The following is a 15,495-nucleotide window of genomic DNA, read 5'->3' as shown; positions in this document are numbered from 1 at the left end:
ACAAGCAGATGATAAAAGTAGGAAAGATAAGAAAATATGTGTCTACTGCAAATGCGCTCAACATGGTTATAGCGTTGTTGTTAGGGCTAATTCTCATGTGGCACAAATCAACTGGCATATCGAAAAAAAATAACAACGGTTACGAAAACCAAATGGTGTTGATGAGCACAACGTAATCACAATGTCAAAAACGGCACATGCCGGACAGTCACATGTGAAGAAGTGAAAAGGAGGTAAAGTGGGATCAGATTTCGGTTGTTCCCTAGGATCACGGAAGGCCATAACCCAGCCCCTTCTCCCCCACATACACGGTACCTATCCATTTAGATGAGGAAACCTGTGTGTGTTTGTTAAGCAATCACGAAAAAAAAAGAAGGCCACACTGTTGGAGCTACACGCCCACAGGAACATGTCAAAGGAGCGCCACGCTAATTCTTCACATAGAGAAAATGTCATCTTCGATGTACTGTGGTTGTGAGGTGTTCTCAACTGGCGACGCTGCTGCTGCTGCTGCTCCGTCTCCTGCACCTCGCAGTACGACACTTTTCAAGCCGGCGGTCGCTGAAATGTACGCTGCACCCGTATCGTTGACGCCGTCCCTCCATCCGCACGTTTTAACGTTAGTTTTATTCTCGTTTCCGCTGTGTTCACTTGCAACCTCCACAGGTGAGGCGTGGGGGGAACATTCCTCGCCGAGCACAAGCCTCGAAAAGGGACGGAAGGGCCCATGGGACTCGCGCCGATGGACTCCTGAAGTTTTTGTTTCGGGAAGCTGTTCCCTCGTACGTGTCAACAGAAGGCATACATCGCGAGTTGCTTCGACCATTGCCCGAACTTCTGTGGCGAGTGCATTCACCGCGGCGACTTGCGCACTTTGTGCCTCCGCTATGGCACGTAAATGCAAGAGGCTCTGACAACCTGTGGCCATGTGCCTTTCCTGCCCCTGGATTGCCTGCGTAAAGGCCAGCAAGGCGGTTGCAGCCTCCATACTACCTTGTTGTTGTTGCTGTGACGGTTGTTGATAATTTACGTTTGGGACTGACCTGCCTGACACAAGCCCGTCACCCAGCTGCGTCGGTGTGGACTGCGTCGCGAGCTGTGAGAAGGGCGGCGGATGTGAATGTGATGGCACCGATAGCCGTGGTTGTTGCATACGCGCGGGCATCGTGTGGGACCCAATGCCTCCTCCTGCTGCTGACGTGGCACCTTGTGTGTCATATGGTAGGGATTGGAGCGTGTTCGTCGCGTATGAGCACTGTCGTTGCAGGCCTTGATTGCAATGGTTGCGAGGGAGCTTCGTCACACCGGCGCCAGTGTGACGAAGTGGAGCAACGCGGTGGTGCGGGCCGTACATGCCTCTTATATCCTCCCTTTTACCCCAAACACCAGTTCAAATGCTTAGCAACAGCCTCGCTGGTGCCTGGAAGTGGTGAAGCAGTGGAGAGAGCGTCGAGAGATGGGATCCACAATAAATTACGGCGCACATAAACACAGAGTATTACTTCTGGTCAACGTTGTCTCGCGGCGCCCACCACGGCACCAGATTCTTTCACCCAACTTGCATAACAAACAATAGTTAACGTACACCTCGTTTACTCTCATATGGAAGGCAACTACCGCCCGTGCGTGCGAGAAAGAGCATATGGTCCCCTGCGCCACCTGCTTATGTAGGTGCATTGCAACAAAAAAATGGACCTGCTCACATCCATGGGCGTGCACTACCCCTCCAGCACACACACACACACACACATGCAACCCCAGAGACAAAGGGCAATAAACTGCTGGCTGGTCATCCCCTCCTCTAGGTTCATCGTTGTTGTTTAGGTTCGAGCAAACGTGATGCATTCTCTGTTGAAACACCACGACCACAACTGTCCCGCTACATAATTGATTCGCTTGCAGATATGAACCTTTGGAGGACCACGCACATGCGGCGACACAACGAGCGGCACTCCTTCGACGCGGTTTGGCCGTTCGGGAAATGTGACCCACCCGCGGCACTCCACGAGAGGATCTCTGATGAAATATTGTCCATCCACGCACTCTAGCGGGAACTCCGCTGCGTAAGGCCGCCCATCCCAATCATGGAAGAATCGATTCTGATCGGCCACGCCGACAAGTGCATCAGTCACGTGTGTTATAACACCTACATGGCCGAAAATATTTTCCCTTGTGCCCGGATACACGATTAGGGCATCCGCCGCTGGTGGTTCCGGTGAACCCTGCGATACGAATTTACAGGGAACAACTTCCCCCGTCTCTGCATCACACACCTCGCGCATGTGAATGAGATGTGCAGCGAAATCATACTGCGGGAGGGCTAGGCCCTTGCGTAACAGTAACCAACGTCGGGCAAATTCTACACACTGCCACTTGTATCCCATAAAGAAATTGTCGGCGTAGTGACCTTGGTAAGTAAAAGTTGTATCTGTACCATTGCTGTAGGCGGGTATACAACCCGGGGCATAACCACACACACCATGCAGTGGAACAACCTGCTTTGGGACTCGCTTAACCGCCTCCCGCACCACCATAAACTGCCCGCGAACAAACGTATCGTACAGTGGACGCGAGTTGGGGAGGCCGGAAAGGTGTGGAGCCTATTTTTTGTATCACTGCTGCCCTCAGTAGCAGCAGGAGGGACAAATACTGGGTGCTTCGCCACAGTTAAAGGTACAATACGGAGCAACACGAAGGGAGAAAAAAGGAATAGTCATCTGTTCATACCCGTGAATGCAACAGACACACAGCAAGCGTGCACATGCAGTGCAAAGAATAAAACAAACATGTACAAAGTGTTGTTGAGGTGGGAATTCCCCACTAGCAAAGAGTGGGCTCAAACAACGGGGCCTCTGGAGTGTAGGAAATGCATGTGTAAATGAAATGAGAGGCGCCCAAAGAGTGATCGAACTGTCCCTGTCATGCTGGTCCGCAGAAAGAAAGCGCTTTACGGAGAAGAACGAGTCTGGAGGTTTGAAAAAAAAAAAATCCTCGCAATTAAGACAACAGCAAGCACACACTACCTACACAGAACACACCCGCTGGCTTCGGGGGTACACCCCCTCTCCCCCCCCCAAAGAACTCCAAAGCGTTTAATGCCGTTCCAACCTGTCGTTCTCTTCCTTCAGGGCGATTACAGCTTCTTCAATGCTACATGGCGGTGCTCTTGCATACCGTTCCTCATCGACAGAAGGCAGCCACTGCCGCAGATCCGCTTCGTGGCGGTGTACCAGCATGAAATCGCGGCAGGGGTTCTTCACCATGTACCCATGCCGTTGTAGTTCGTGCAACACAACATTTTCCGCCTTGTAACAGTTCTGCGGATGTTTCACGCTTCTTAGCAATGAGTCTTCCAACGGCGGTCGTACAACAAAAGCATCGTGGGACCCCCTGTAGTTATCTTGCAGTGGTGCGTCCATAAAATTTTCGCTCTCATATCGCGTTAACGCCAAGGCCACACGCGGTACCCCCTGGTCAAAGAGCCTTGCCAGGTCCCGCACAGCCGCACCGTGCTGAGATATGTAAACATCAGCATTGCATACCATCGCCAATCGCCCTCGGAGAAGCTTATTGGCGTGTTCAAATAAGTCCGCGTACGTTGGCTGCCCTTTCTGCCACAGTATCGGCACGATTTTCTGCCGCAACCGCCCGTCGGGAAACGAATTGTTGTTCTCCATAATATGTGTTCGGAAGTGGTTGTATGCGTCGCTTCCCTCGATAAGAAGATGCAGGGAGTCCACTTCTCTGTGAGTGACATTCTGCCTGATGCATTCCAAGTACTCACGCTGCCGTGCCTCGGCATTTCGTAGGGAAGCCTCACCAAGAAAAATGCTCCCGGGAATGCGCTTCACCAGGAAGTAGCTTGTGACGATATTCATATTATAGTGTACAATTTGTTTGTATGTGTATGTATGTGATGTTTGTGTTTACCCCTGTACTAGATCTCCTTCGACGTCGCTGTTCTTCTCTAGCCCTTGCAACCATGTATGTGTGTGTTCGTGTTTAAAAGTCACCAAACAACCGTAGCCAGAGCTTAAGTGAAGACGGATTGGTGGCTACGCACCCTCTTCCACCTGCCGTAAGGCCCACTCAGGCAAACAATGTAAGGAGGGCCAAGTACGTGCGAACTGACAAAGTGGATATAAGTTGCGTCAGTTTAGTAAAAATTTTTACCCATGGTTAATCAAATACTTTCCATACCTTAAATGCCACCAACTATTAAAAATAGAAGTCTGTAGGAACAGCTATGCACATACACGTGCATTCCACTCCCGTCATGCCGAGCGTGCGCGCATCTGTTACACACGCAAAGTAGTTTATCAAAACAATCTCGCATCAGATTTCCCAATAACAAAAAAAAGAATAACAATGAAACCGTTAGGTAGCGACCGTAGACGCACGTGGAGTGTTTTCCGCACTGAGGTTTCTCTATGAACAACAACAAAAGGAGTATATATATATATAAATATATATATATTTGCGCAGCACCACTAGCTTCTGATGCACTCGCGTGCCGAAGTGAGAACAGGTCGCCTTCACATAATTCCACCAGTTATAGGCCCACATTATGAAGGGAAGGAGGAGAGACGGTGCTCGCGTTCACACGCTGTAGGCAATGCCACGTAGTTAATGCCTCATTGCAAAGCTGAAGCGTCCGAACGCTTTCCAATGCGTTAAGGCACGTTGTGTAGTGCAACACTTCTGATTCACGTAACCGCTGCACCATCGCATCCGTCCGCATCCCTAAGTCTTTTCCTCCGCTCTTAGTGGTCAGAGAATATTGTCGGTACTTCATGAGCTCGTGGCACTATCGCTCCACTAATCGGAGAAAAAAACTGCAAAAGGAAGGAGGAAAGAAGGGCCTTGAAAACGCGGCACAACACAAATACAGGCAAAAAAACGAGGGGGGAATAAAGCGTGGTTCCTTCATCGAATAAGCCTTATCTCCAAACAGGTACTGAACCCATTGTGAAGCACCGTACTGGTGCGCCAGTCCATCCGGTTGAATGTACATCCACGCTGTTAAAAAAAAAAAGGCGCTTGAAGAAGGTAAATGTACAAACTAGGATCCTTCAAGAAAGAATTCGCTAAGGTGTAAACATGCCATCGTCAGGCCCCTTCCACTGCATATATATATATATATATATATTTCATCACTGAGCAAAGGCCATCACGTCTTTTTCAAGTAACTGCGACCAAAAGAGAATTCAAAATGGAACCACCAACGAAAACGAAGTAAAGGCCCTAGTGTTGAGGTGGCTGATATACGTGGTTGGGGCGCTGTTCCCCATCTGTATGCCCGTCTCAATATAAATCATTACAGCCTACAACTCTCCTCCGCCACTGATCCTCATCAGCTACTTCTATTCTTCCCTCTTTACGACACACTTGGGTGTATTCTTCTTTTGTTGGCTATCACTTCGTCGCCTTCTTTTTTTTGGCTCTATGCTTACTCCGTGACACGCTTCGTTTCTCTTGGGCACTTTTCACCCGCTGTGGTTGGCTGATTTCCTGCTTTGCAGGTTTTGGTCGTGTGGTGGTCCCGTCTCGACAGTACGACATTATCTTATCCTCGGGAATACATGTCTTCGCTGACTTGTGCTTTGACAAATAGGCACAGAGTCCACGGAACTCCTTCTGCATGTCATTTACCTTCACTTCGCACCATTGTTCCCACTGCATGGCCCTTGCCCCACTGCTTTCCTCAATCACATTCATTGCCTTTACCGTGAGTGCCACAACCATAGCCCGCCACCATGCGTCAAAGCAGAGGGGAGCGTGTCCCACCTCATTTTCCATCGCGAGAGAGGTATTTTTCAACACATCTGTTGGATCAGCGGGGGCCCTCACCTTTGCAATGAGCCGGCGGAGCACATGCGATGGATGCCTGGCACCTGTGGTGGCAAGCGACCGCCTTTCCAACAGAATTTGTGCTGTGTTCTGCCATAACTTGGCCCGTGCCATATCCGGTGTCTCACTGGTAGAATTAGACCTGTCGGCCGAACCCGGTCGCGCCTTAAAGGGAAGAGCCGCCACCGCCGTTACGAGCTGATTCGTGTCCATTAAAACCGTATTGTTCTTACCCGACACTAGGGAGGACATCATGGAAAGCAGTGTTTCGTCGTTTAGGGGCGTCATGAGAGCGTTGTAGAGTGCGCGGCTGTTGCGGAGAACGTTTTCTGCCACTTGTACGGCCATGTACGGGTGTGTCAGCACTCCGATGAGACACGCCAGGTAGGGTGATGACTTGAATCGCCCAACAAGTGTGCCGGAGAGACACGCGTTCCGCACTAAGTAATGCTGCCCGGACATAAGCGAATAAATGTTACTGATACATGCCGCTGACGTTGAAGGAGACACTGTGAACTCGGAAACAACGATCTTCGTTGAGATATCATATGAGGCGCGGTCGCAAAAGATGTTCAAAATCTGTGACGGCGACATATCTACATCGTCATCGTGCACCTCTCCCCAGTCTAAACTATTACTATTCAGGTCAAGGAACGCATTGAGGGTATCTAGCGCAGTGAATTTCTCGCTCCATGTCTCTCGTACCCGGTCGATGGAGCTGCTCATGTCCCCAGTGATCACTTTGGTCAGCGTCATTTTACTAAAGGACGTAGAAGCCGCCGCTCGGCGTTTGTTAGGCTTTTCATCCTCCGCCGTGGTGTCTCTTGTTAACCGGTTGAGGGAACCTGTACAAGCATTGTAAATCCCGGTAATCCTGGACGGGAGCCTCAGAGTGTTGCACCGCCACGCGTGTGCAACGTCATCGAAGGCTTGGAGTTTCTTTTCTGCCACAGGCTTCCTCGTCCCACAACTTGGAAATTGCGAGACATCCCTTGCAGCAGGTCCTGGACGACACCTACTGGCGAACGGGGCATTTACAATTATCTTTAGGTAACGCGTGAAGGCGTTAACGTTTGACCGAAGGTGATGAGGTGCATCTTCGGGGAGATAACCAAAGGCGACGGCGTTGTTAAGTGCTGGCAAAATCCAACAGTCAAAAAGGATAAATTTCGCCAATCTATGGCATCCCACATTGTGGATAAGCGTGTCCTCCGCGACTCCTTGTCCCTTTCCCTGGGGTCCAAGTGCTAACCCACCAGTTACGCGCCTTTGACGCATTTCTGCCAAATACTTCTTCACACGCACCGCGGGTGGTTCATGCGAATACTCCATGGGTGTCCGTTGATTAAGAAGATGTAAATGAACAGTCGAGCAATAGTCCGTTAACATGACAGATATTGCCTGCGGAAGGCGCGTTATGGCACGCTTTCCATGCAACGAACTAAAGAACTCCCCCATAACATATCCTATATCCTGGCATATTAGTTGCTCAAGCTTCTCCAATTTTCCCTGCAGCGTCGAATCCCAGTCCCCTGAAGATGTTGAGAGGCCGCTATCTTGCACAGACGAAGAGTATGCGGCGAAGCGCTTGGCACCCCAGCTCAGAAAAGACGAGTTTTTCTTTCGGGCGGAAAGCCCTTGATTGATGTTGAAGTCGGAGTCGTTCAGGTACAGTAGGACACTCTCCCGACGAAGGATGTTGAAAAGTCGATTCAGCAGTTCCTTTAACCAGGTTGCGCCGTGAAGCCGTATATACGTCGTTACAAAGGTTAGTGACACTCTAAATATTGCCACCCCTGCCTCATTGTTCGGGGCAGCCGCGGGCGTTGCTTGAATCGCGGCTCGACGTTCACCTTCTTTTTTCTTTGAATTTTTTCTCGTACTCTGTGCCGCAAGAGGAGAAAAGTAGGGATCATCCACTGGCGCATTCAAGTTAAAGGTCATGTTTGTCTCGAAACGTACAATGGCCTCCACAACAGACGCAGTGGCCTCGAAGTCCTGTGCCCGTTGTTGGGCTCCAGCTCCGTCACGCCTCGTGGGGCTACCCGTGTCAGCTGCAGGGGATGTTGGGGCACCTCGGCCGCGCTCTCCAGATGTGGGCCCCCCCGCAGTGGCAGTCGGTGAGCTTGGAGCTTTCGCGTCCCATGTGATTCGTCCCTGAGTCACCTTCTCCGTAACTGTACTGTTGGCAGTTGGAGCATCCACAAACCAATAAACCAGTTCGAAGAGTTGCTCGAAACTAGACTCATTTAGGTGTTGTAAAGGTATTGAGGCAATGCAGCTATTGATGTCCATTCGATACATATTTTCTTCGTCCTCTGTGGGCGCTTGGCGGTCCCTGACCCCGTCATCACCATCGACACTGCATTCAGCGATCCCTAACCCCCTTGCTACTTCGTTCAGGGGGGAAGGCTGTGGTCGTCGCCGGCGCAGGGAGGAGGTCTCATCATCGCGCACGATGCTCACACTGACACTTGCAACACTTTCCGCCGTAGTGGTGCCAGCGGGATTAGGGTCGCCATCGAATCCACATTGCCGTCGAAGTGCTTCGGGACTTACGAAACGAGATGCGGTGCAGGCATCAAGAACTATATTTGTTAAAAAACGCAAGACTTGGAGTGCCGCAGACAATGCTGTGCGGGCGGAGCTCTGCTCGTACGCGAGGAGAATGTCCTCCGTCAACTGCTGTATAAGCACCAACGGACACGACTGTGCTCGCGCCACGTCGTCTGTCTTGGCACTCCGTCGTCGCCGTACCCGTCTCTCAGCCATAAGTTGGCGGCTTTGCTCATTCATCGCGCATTCCGCCGTGTGAGTATGGGATGTTCGGCAGATTACATCTAACAGTATGTACAGTGCACATATCTGCGCATGGTTGTAACTGCTGTCGTGGATGAGAAAAAAGCTGAATGGCGCCAAACGCCACGTTTGTCTAAATTCAAAGGTCTCTCGCCAAGTGTGGTACTGACTAAATATTGGAAGCCCAATAGTGTTGGAGGTGCCACTAAGTACCTCTCCCCCCTTTGATGTCGAGACTTGTGATGCCACCCTTTGTAGTACTTCAGGGGGCGAAATAACAGCAAAGAAGGGTGAAAACTTCTCTAGCGTTTGCATCAGTTTTTCATCTTCACTGGATTCCGGTTTTGTTTCATGCACGTAACTGAACGGAAGTTCTGCAGGAGGCTCCTGTGCCTTCTTTTTTTCACTGGCGCTCGATCTCGTGGTCACATCGCTGTGAGCGTCAGGTTTTTTTGTGACGATTTCAAGTAGCTTCTTTTGCACATTTGCGGCAATGCGTCCGTGCTCCTTGACCTCACGCTCAAACCACATCATTATGCGGTCATCCATCAACAGCTGCCACGTCTCGCGCTGCAATCGAACGAGATCATTGGACTTCAAAATTGAATCTTCCGGTTTTGTGTTCCGACTTTCTCTAGCTGGAAGTAGTGAGTCAGCTGCAGTAAATTCTGAGACTGTAGGCAGCCGAGTGGGGAAGCTCCGCGACCCGTTCTGTGGTAAGAATGTGAACATTTCTGACATGGTTGATGATTGTGAATCACTATCACCGGAGCTGAGGAACGCGAACATATCCGTCGTGAAAAGTTGGTTGTCATATGTGCTCGCTTCCTTGTAGAGTGACTCCCCATCTGAATCTCCGTTGTGTGTTCCTGAAAACTCAGCCATACGGCCGTCGTCGCTCGCATCCATATAATCCGACGTCTGTAACATCCTGCTGGTGATGTCGCCACCGCCCAGCTTGCGACTATTCTCGTCTCCCTGACCTGTGGTACTTTTCCACACCTCCTGCTCCCTCTTACGCCGCCATTCTACAGTACATGGGTCGATTCGGTACTCGTGTTTCGGCATCGGCGGCCCGTACGTACACGAGCCGTACTTCTTGAGGTACAAATTACGCCACTGATACTCATTGAGCGCTGGGAGGTTGAACCGAAGCGTTGCCATTTCCCCTTTCTTTTCTACAACGGTCAACCCCGGATGCGGGTTCGTCAAAAGTGGTGCGTATTGAAACTGCTTCCTCCTTTGTGGATGACGACGATGACAATGATAACAATAACCGATGAAGGAGCGAGGTAATAGAGGTAAGGGGGAAGGAAAAAAAAAAAAAAGAACAGCGAGCAAGCAAAAAACGCAAAATTGAAAACATACGTGCCGGTCGTATCCAGTGTTTGATCCACACACAAGGGAAAAGAAGGATGAATAGTCTGCGCAAAACAAGGAAGACAGTGAGACACCAAAAATATAGATGTGAATAAGCAAATTGAAGTCAAGCGATGCGTGTAAACTCCAGCAATCCTCTCCCTTGTAGAGGCGATGCTCGCGGAATAGACGACGCACGCAAGCACAAACGCACACACAGCTTTTTCCCACTTCTTTTTTTTGTCGTATTCCCGAACTAAGTGTAACTGGATAAAGCAAACAATGATCAAGTTCAAAGTGGCCGCGGGCCCTATGAACAATGGTAGCACCAACAGTCGTATTAATGCCCACGCACGCGTACAGATAACCACAAGCTTTGCGTCGCAAGCTTTAACGGCAGTGGTACCGACGAGAAAGCAACAACGGAGTAGAAAGAATTCTTAAACCTCTCAGCTCCGTTCCAGTTCCTCTACACCCCCTACTATTGTCTGAACGATTCCCCCCTTTTCCGTCCTTCTCATTCCTCTTTTCAAACACAACTTTTCGCATCACACGATGCTCAACAGAGATCTACTTACATGCCTGACACCGCGGAAGGGAAAAAAGAAACTATGAGTGGATATATATCCTGGTGGGAAAAGAAGGAATAAGAGAATGTGTTTCCACGCTCGACACGCACTGCTAGACTAGATTATACACCCCACAGACTTCATACATCCCTCTGGTCTTTCTTGTGGTTTGATGAATTAACTATTAACTCCTCTGCAGTCTGCTCTTCTTCCTCTCCCTCCCTCAACTAACTACCTTCAACGTGCGACAGTAGTGAATTGGAACAGAAGTAGCCACACCAAGCACAGTAGCACGAGCACCATTACCGCAAGCTGCCCAACATCCCTGGTAAAGCGTGCGGGTGTGAGGCCCATGTTGGTCAAGTACTGCACACATAAAATTGGTACATTTGTCGACGATGGCTTTCCCGTTGCGTCTGTCGGAGCGAAGGTACAATCCTGCCCATCAAGTTCATTCACCAATAGAGATTCAAAGGCAAGAAAGAAAGGCGAGGCTGCCTGGAACGGTCGAAGTGCCGCGGGGACTGTTGTTGATTGCACGAGCAAACCCCCAAAAACGAAGTTCCATAGGATGACGACGCTGCTCAAAAGGGCAGCGGAACCAAATGAACCAGTAACAACTCCCACACACATTACAATCAGTGTAATGCAGACTGAAAACAGTGCCACAATGATGATGAACCAGAATAAGTGTATGCCACTGTCCCCCCGAAGCCCCATGGGCACATAGATGAGCGCTGCCATCACCAACGTCGGTAGAACTCGGAGCGGTATGATGTCGACAATTATCTTCGACAGGAGATACGGCAGAGTGGTGTAATACCCGTTTTCGCGCTCCACTGCGAACAGCTTCCGCTCTGTGACCAGATGCTCAAGGCAGCTTAGTGATGCAAATGAAACAACCAACAGGAGAAACGTGACGGACCCCGCACGGTTAAGGGCTCCTGGGAGATCCAGCCCCTCCTCGTGATATAAGATCATCATGAGGGTGCTGACCGATGCCGTAACTGCAGCGTGGCAGACAATCAGATGAGAAGAGGTAAGCAGAGAACGAGCCGCACGCGACGTTAGCAGCCCAACTTGCTGGTACACATTCGCATAATACCTGCGGAAGCCAAAAGTTGTCTTGAGGATGATGTCTCCTCTGATTATGGCTTGCTCTTCGTGACGCATTCCTGATGATGTCTCGTCTCTTGAAAGCATCTGTGCCGTGTTCTCCCTCTGAAGTTCCACGCGTGCCACATCGTCGACAATTTCCTCGAGCTTCATCAGATACTCTGCGTGGTTCGGGTTGTCGGCAAGGCGTGGGATTGTCTGGACGCCTCCCATCACCCGTTGGACGCGTGCCTCAAGTGTCTCCGCAGCACAGCTGGCGGGACCACAATAGATACTCATACCGCGTGAAAGAAGCAAAATTTTATCACAGAGCTCGTAAATTTCCTGTGAAGGTTGATGTATACTGAAAATGACAATGGGCCTGAACGCGAAGTAATGCGGTGCGTATGCCCGCATAGGTGACTCCTTTGCAAGCTGAACGACAGCATCGATGACATGTTTGGCGCTGACAGCATCAAGACCGCTTGTTGGTTCGTCAAGGAAGAGGATACGCGGGTTGGCTAATAGCTCTACGGCAATTGAGACTCGCCGCTTCTCTCCTCCGCTAACACCACGCAGCTTAGTTCCATCACCAATGACTGTGTCCTTACAACGAGTCAATCTCAACGCTTCAATCATACGGTCTACAATCCCGTTGATACTTTCGCTGGAGAACGCCTGAGGTAGCTTCAACCGGGCGGCGTACTTGATGGTTTCGTATACTGTCAGGGCTGGAATCAGCGTATCTTCCTGGGAGACGTAACCAATGATGTTACGATACTGTTCCGTAACCTCGTTGGAGGCACCGACTAGCGGGGTGTTGTTTATTGTCATCTCTCCAAAGACACGTCCTTGCTTCCTCCGTGCCGACAGAAGGTCTAGCAAGCTCGTTTTCCCAGCTCCTGAGGGGCCAATGATTGCAAGCACATCTCCTGACTTCACAGAGAAGTTTACTTGCTGCAGTATATGTTGTGATGCATCGTTATTGTTGCTGGAAAAGCAAGAGGACTCAAGCTTGTAGTCCAAATCAGTCAGTTGTAGTTTGAGGGGAGACTTTGTCACCCCACGGATGAAATCCTTCTTGTCATGTCGGTTAGTGTTGCTGGTGAAGTGCCTCTCGGATTCACTTAAGCTGGGCATATCACCACTACAACTTCTCTGCGCTGATCCACCGGCTTCGCCGATGGACATTGCGCTTCGTGCTGCAGTCAAGCCCCCTGCACCTCCCTCGTGCCGCCGCTGCCGTTGCGTTGCGACCTCCCACCCCTGGCCGTTGCAACGCGTTTCTGGCACACCTTCTCCTCCTTCTTGAGTCCACAACTCTGGGAGCCCAAACCTATCAACGAATTCGGCCTTTCTTTTCTGCGTCCTCCTAAGGACCCACAAAACATGCAAGCCAAACAGCACCAACAACACCAAAAAACCGAGGGCAATGAAAGTGAGTAGTGCCCGTTGTGCCTTATCATCTGCCGGTACCGGCAGCGACGGTCCGTTGGGAAACTTCCTTTTATTTGTGCACTCACTGGCTGTGCAGTTTAAGTCAATAATGATTTTAACGTCCTTTAGCGTCAGCCTGCACGTCTTATCCTGCAAGTTACAAACTATCTTGATAGAGTTTTTGATCTGCGGAAGTATAAATTTTTTCATAACCGTTCCTGAGCAAAATGGTCCGTACTCCTTCGGTGGATCCTCCGAGCAGTCGCAATGTGTTTTATTACACTCGTACACGGCATTGAGTTCCGGTGTCCCCTGATGCATGTTGAGAACCATCACGAGTATAAAAAGTAATGTCACCGCTACCAACAGGCAAGCTAGCACATACAAAAGCTTCGCCGTTCGTCCGCGACCCACCTTGGGTGAAACGCACTGCAGCATCGCCAGTAGCAGGCACAATGCGACAATGAGCACCCGCCATGCAATGAGGCCCGCCTTCGAGATGATATTTGAGTTGGTTGGTGTTTTATTTGCCTTGTTCGTTTTGATTTCCTCGAGGTGCATCGTGCACTGTTCCACCGAACAACTAAAGAATGGATCTACATATTCGTGCTTTGGTTCCACCCGGAACAATGTCATCTCGCAGGTACCGGAGTTACTCTCATGAAAGGCGGTGCCATCGGGTGTTGAGCAATTGAGAGTCACGAGGGCCTCGACATCGCGGCCGCCACCCATTTGCTTAATGAAGAATGGCGTGTTAAATGAGCACTCGAACTGCTTGTTTGATCCCCAAATTGCTAGCCTCCTCTCGCACACACTTTGCGGACCTGCGATGGAATCACACGAACCATCTGTCTGGCACATCTCACACTTAAGACCTGAAAATTTGCTTCGCGCAGGACAGGTGCAGTTCGAATCCCCATTCGTCGGGGGCACACCTCCGTTGAAGCACTCAGTGGAGCTACCGGAAAACATATCAACGATACCACGGTGGTGCCCTCCCGTTAAAGGCTCTCCTACGAGTGAGTCATAATATGATACAGTTGGGAAATCAAGAACCTCTTGGAGGGAATGCGATGCCGCTACTTCGTCCTCGACGGAGCTGTACGCGCCTCGAAAGGGACCAAGCTCTCCAAGGAGGGTAAAAGCAACAAGAACAGCATAGGCTTTCAATTCTGAGTGCATATCCTGGCTGCTAATTGAACAAAAATATTTTCTTTAAAAAAATGTATACACCTTGTGACAAGGGCAACAATAAGAGCTATCACGAAAGATGAATACAAAAGAGTTGGATTGAGATAATGATCATAAAGAAAAGAGAACCACAACGAAGCGAAAAAAAAGAAAAGGCATCTTATGCGCAACAGGTTACCTATACGGTTTGAATGATGGGAAACAATGATCCATCCCAAAGTTGTTACTTACTGGCTCCGGTGCACACACAGTGGTGAACACAATATTGCCGCTGCCCGAAGAAATGTAAACTCCCCGAAGAGTTAAGGAGAAAGGACAACTGACAAACATCACGCCCATCCGTAACTGCTCTCTTCGTTCTGCAATGCAAGTCACCCTCCACCCCCGGCGGTGTAAAGATGGCTGCAGGCCGTTACCGGCATCCGTTGCTTCTTGGAAAAAACAGCCCATATGATCGTTTCAAGTGAGGTGAGACCGGGGTCAAGATTGGGGAAGGTCGAGAGGGAGCGAAAAAAAAAAAAACGTCAAAAAAGAGGTCAGTTTCCCTTTGCCCATGGTATTAGTGTCCTTTCAACATTCATTCAAGACTTAGGATGAGCGCTAAAACAATGATCATTCCACCCCCTACTACCCAGAGATGTTTGAAACCAAGAAAAGTATTAACGGTGAGGATGTGGTAAAACAAAGGGAGCGGGAGGCGTCAAAACTGTTTCCAGAGGGCAGATGCGCCACCCACCCCACCTATGGTTGTGCAAACTGCACTCTCTTCACACGGACCGACGAGAAGCATGTGTCACATCGATTTCTCCTCGACAACGCCGAACATTTTAATTGCAACAATGTGAAAAGAAGTGGAGTCATCCCTACGATCCTCACGACCGCTAAAAAAATGGGCATGTGGTTAACGTTCGCTGTCAATTTATGTACTACCAGGCTGCTCAAACTGCGGTCTGTTGAGCTTACCGGCTACAACTTGCCGAGGAGTAAATTCTTCACACCCACTCAAAACCTCGCGGATTCGGTTGCCGAGAAGCACCCCAAACCACCTCAGCAGTTTGACCACCGGGTGTCATTTACTCCCTTTTTTCGTAGTTCATACACCCCTTAACCAGAAACCGGCTGCAGGTAAAGGATGCTCCCCCTCTTTCCCTCTCTCCTATACAAAATTCAGTGTTTTTTCCCATTTTCTTTAGCA

General features: G+C 50.0%; 6 protein-coding genes across 6 annotated transcripts; 1 reads left to right on the top strand and 5 right to left on the bottom strand.

The window, feature by feature from the left end:
* Positions 1 to 436: 436 nt before the first annotated feature.
* Positions 437 to 1,354, bottom strand: TbgDal_VIII1870 (hypothetical protein, conserved; the record flags this gene model as incomplete). The annotated part of the gene is made up of 1 exon (XM_011777215.1): positions 437 to 1,354. The coding sequence occupies one exon, from the start codon at positions 1,352 to 1,354 to the stop codon at positions 437 to 439; it is 918 nt and encodes a 305-aa protein (XP_011775517.1).
* A 466-nt stretch (positions 1,355 to 1,820) lies between these two features.
* Positions 1,821 to 2,534, bottom strand: TbgDal_VIII1860 (trypanothione synthetase, putative; the record flags this gene model as incomplete). The annotated part of the gene is made up of 1 exon (XM_011777214.1): positions 1,821 to 2,534. One exon carries the CDS (start codon positions 2,532 to 2,534, stop codon positions 1,821 to 1,823), a length of 714 nt encoding a protein of 237 aa, XP_011775516.1.
* Positions 2,535 to 3,092: 558 nt separating this feature from the next.
* On the bottom strand, positions 3,093 to 3,878 carry TbgDal_VIII1850 (hypothetical protein, conserved; the record flags this gene model as incomplete). The annotated part of the gene is made up of 1 exon (XM_011777213.1): positions 3,093 to 3,878. The coding sequence occupies one exon, from the start codon at positions 3,876 to 3,878 to the stop codon at positions 3,093 to 3,095; it is 786 nt and encodes a 261-aa protein (XP_011775515.1).
* A 1,537-nt stretch (positions 3,879 to 5,415) lies between these two features.
* Positions 5,416 to 9,813, bottom strand: TbgDal_VIII1840 (hypothetical protein, conserved; the record flags this gene model as incomplete). The annotated part of the gene is made up of 1 exon (XM_011777212.1): positions 5,416 to 9,813. The coding sequence occupies one exon, from the start codon at positions 9,811 to 9,813 to the stop codon at positions 5,416 to 5,418; it is 4,398 nt and encodes a 1,465-aa protein (XP_011775514.1).
* Positions 9,814 to 10,814: 1,001 nt separating this feature from the next.
* Positions 10,815 to 14,291, bottom strand: TbgDal_VIII1830 (ABC transporter, putative; the record flags this gene model as incomplete). Its single annotated transcript, XM_011777211.1, has 1 exon — positions 10,815 to 14,291. One exon carries the CDS (start codon positions 14,289 to 14,291, stop codon positions 10,815 to 10,817), a length of 3,477 nt encoding a protein of 1,158 aa, XP_011775513.1.
* Positions 14,292 to 14,937: 646 nt separating this feature from the next.
* On the top strand, positions 14,938 to 15,408 carry TbgDal_VIII1820 (hypothetical protein, unlikely; the record flags this gene model as incomplete). The annotated part of the gene is made up of 1 exon (XM_011777210.1): positions 14,938 to 15,408. The coding sequence occupies one exon, from the start codon at positions 14,938 to 14,940 to the stop codon at positions 15,406 to 15,408; it is 471 nt and encodes a 156-aa protein (XP_011775512.1).
* Positions 15,409 to 15,495: the final 87 nt, after the last annotated feature.

The sequence above is a fragment of the Trypanosoma brucei genome, chromosome 8 (genome assembly GCF_000210295.1).
Source record: "Trypanosoma brucei gambiense DAL972 chromosome 8, complete sequence".
NCBI classification, from domain to species: Eukaryota; Euglenozoa; class Kinetoplastea; order Trypanosomatida; family Trypanosomatidae; genus Trypanosoma; species Trypanosoma brucei.
Note: the sequence above shows the minus strand (reverse complement) of the source record. Positions and strands in the feature narration are given on the sequence as shown.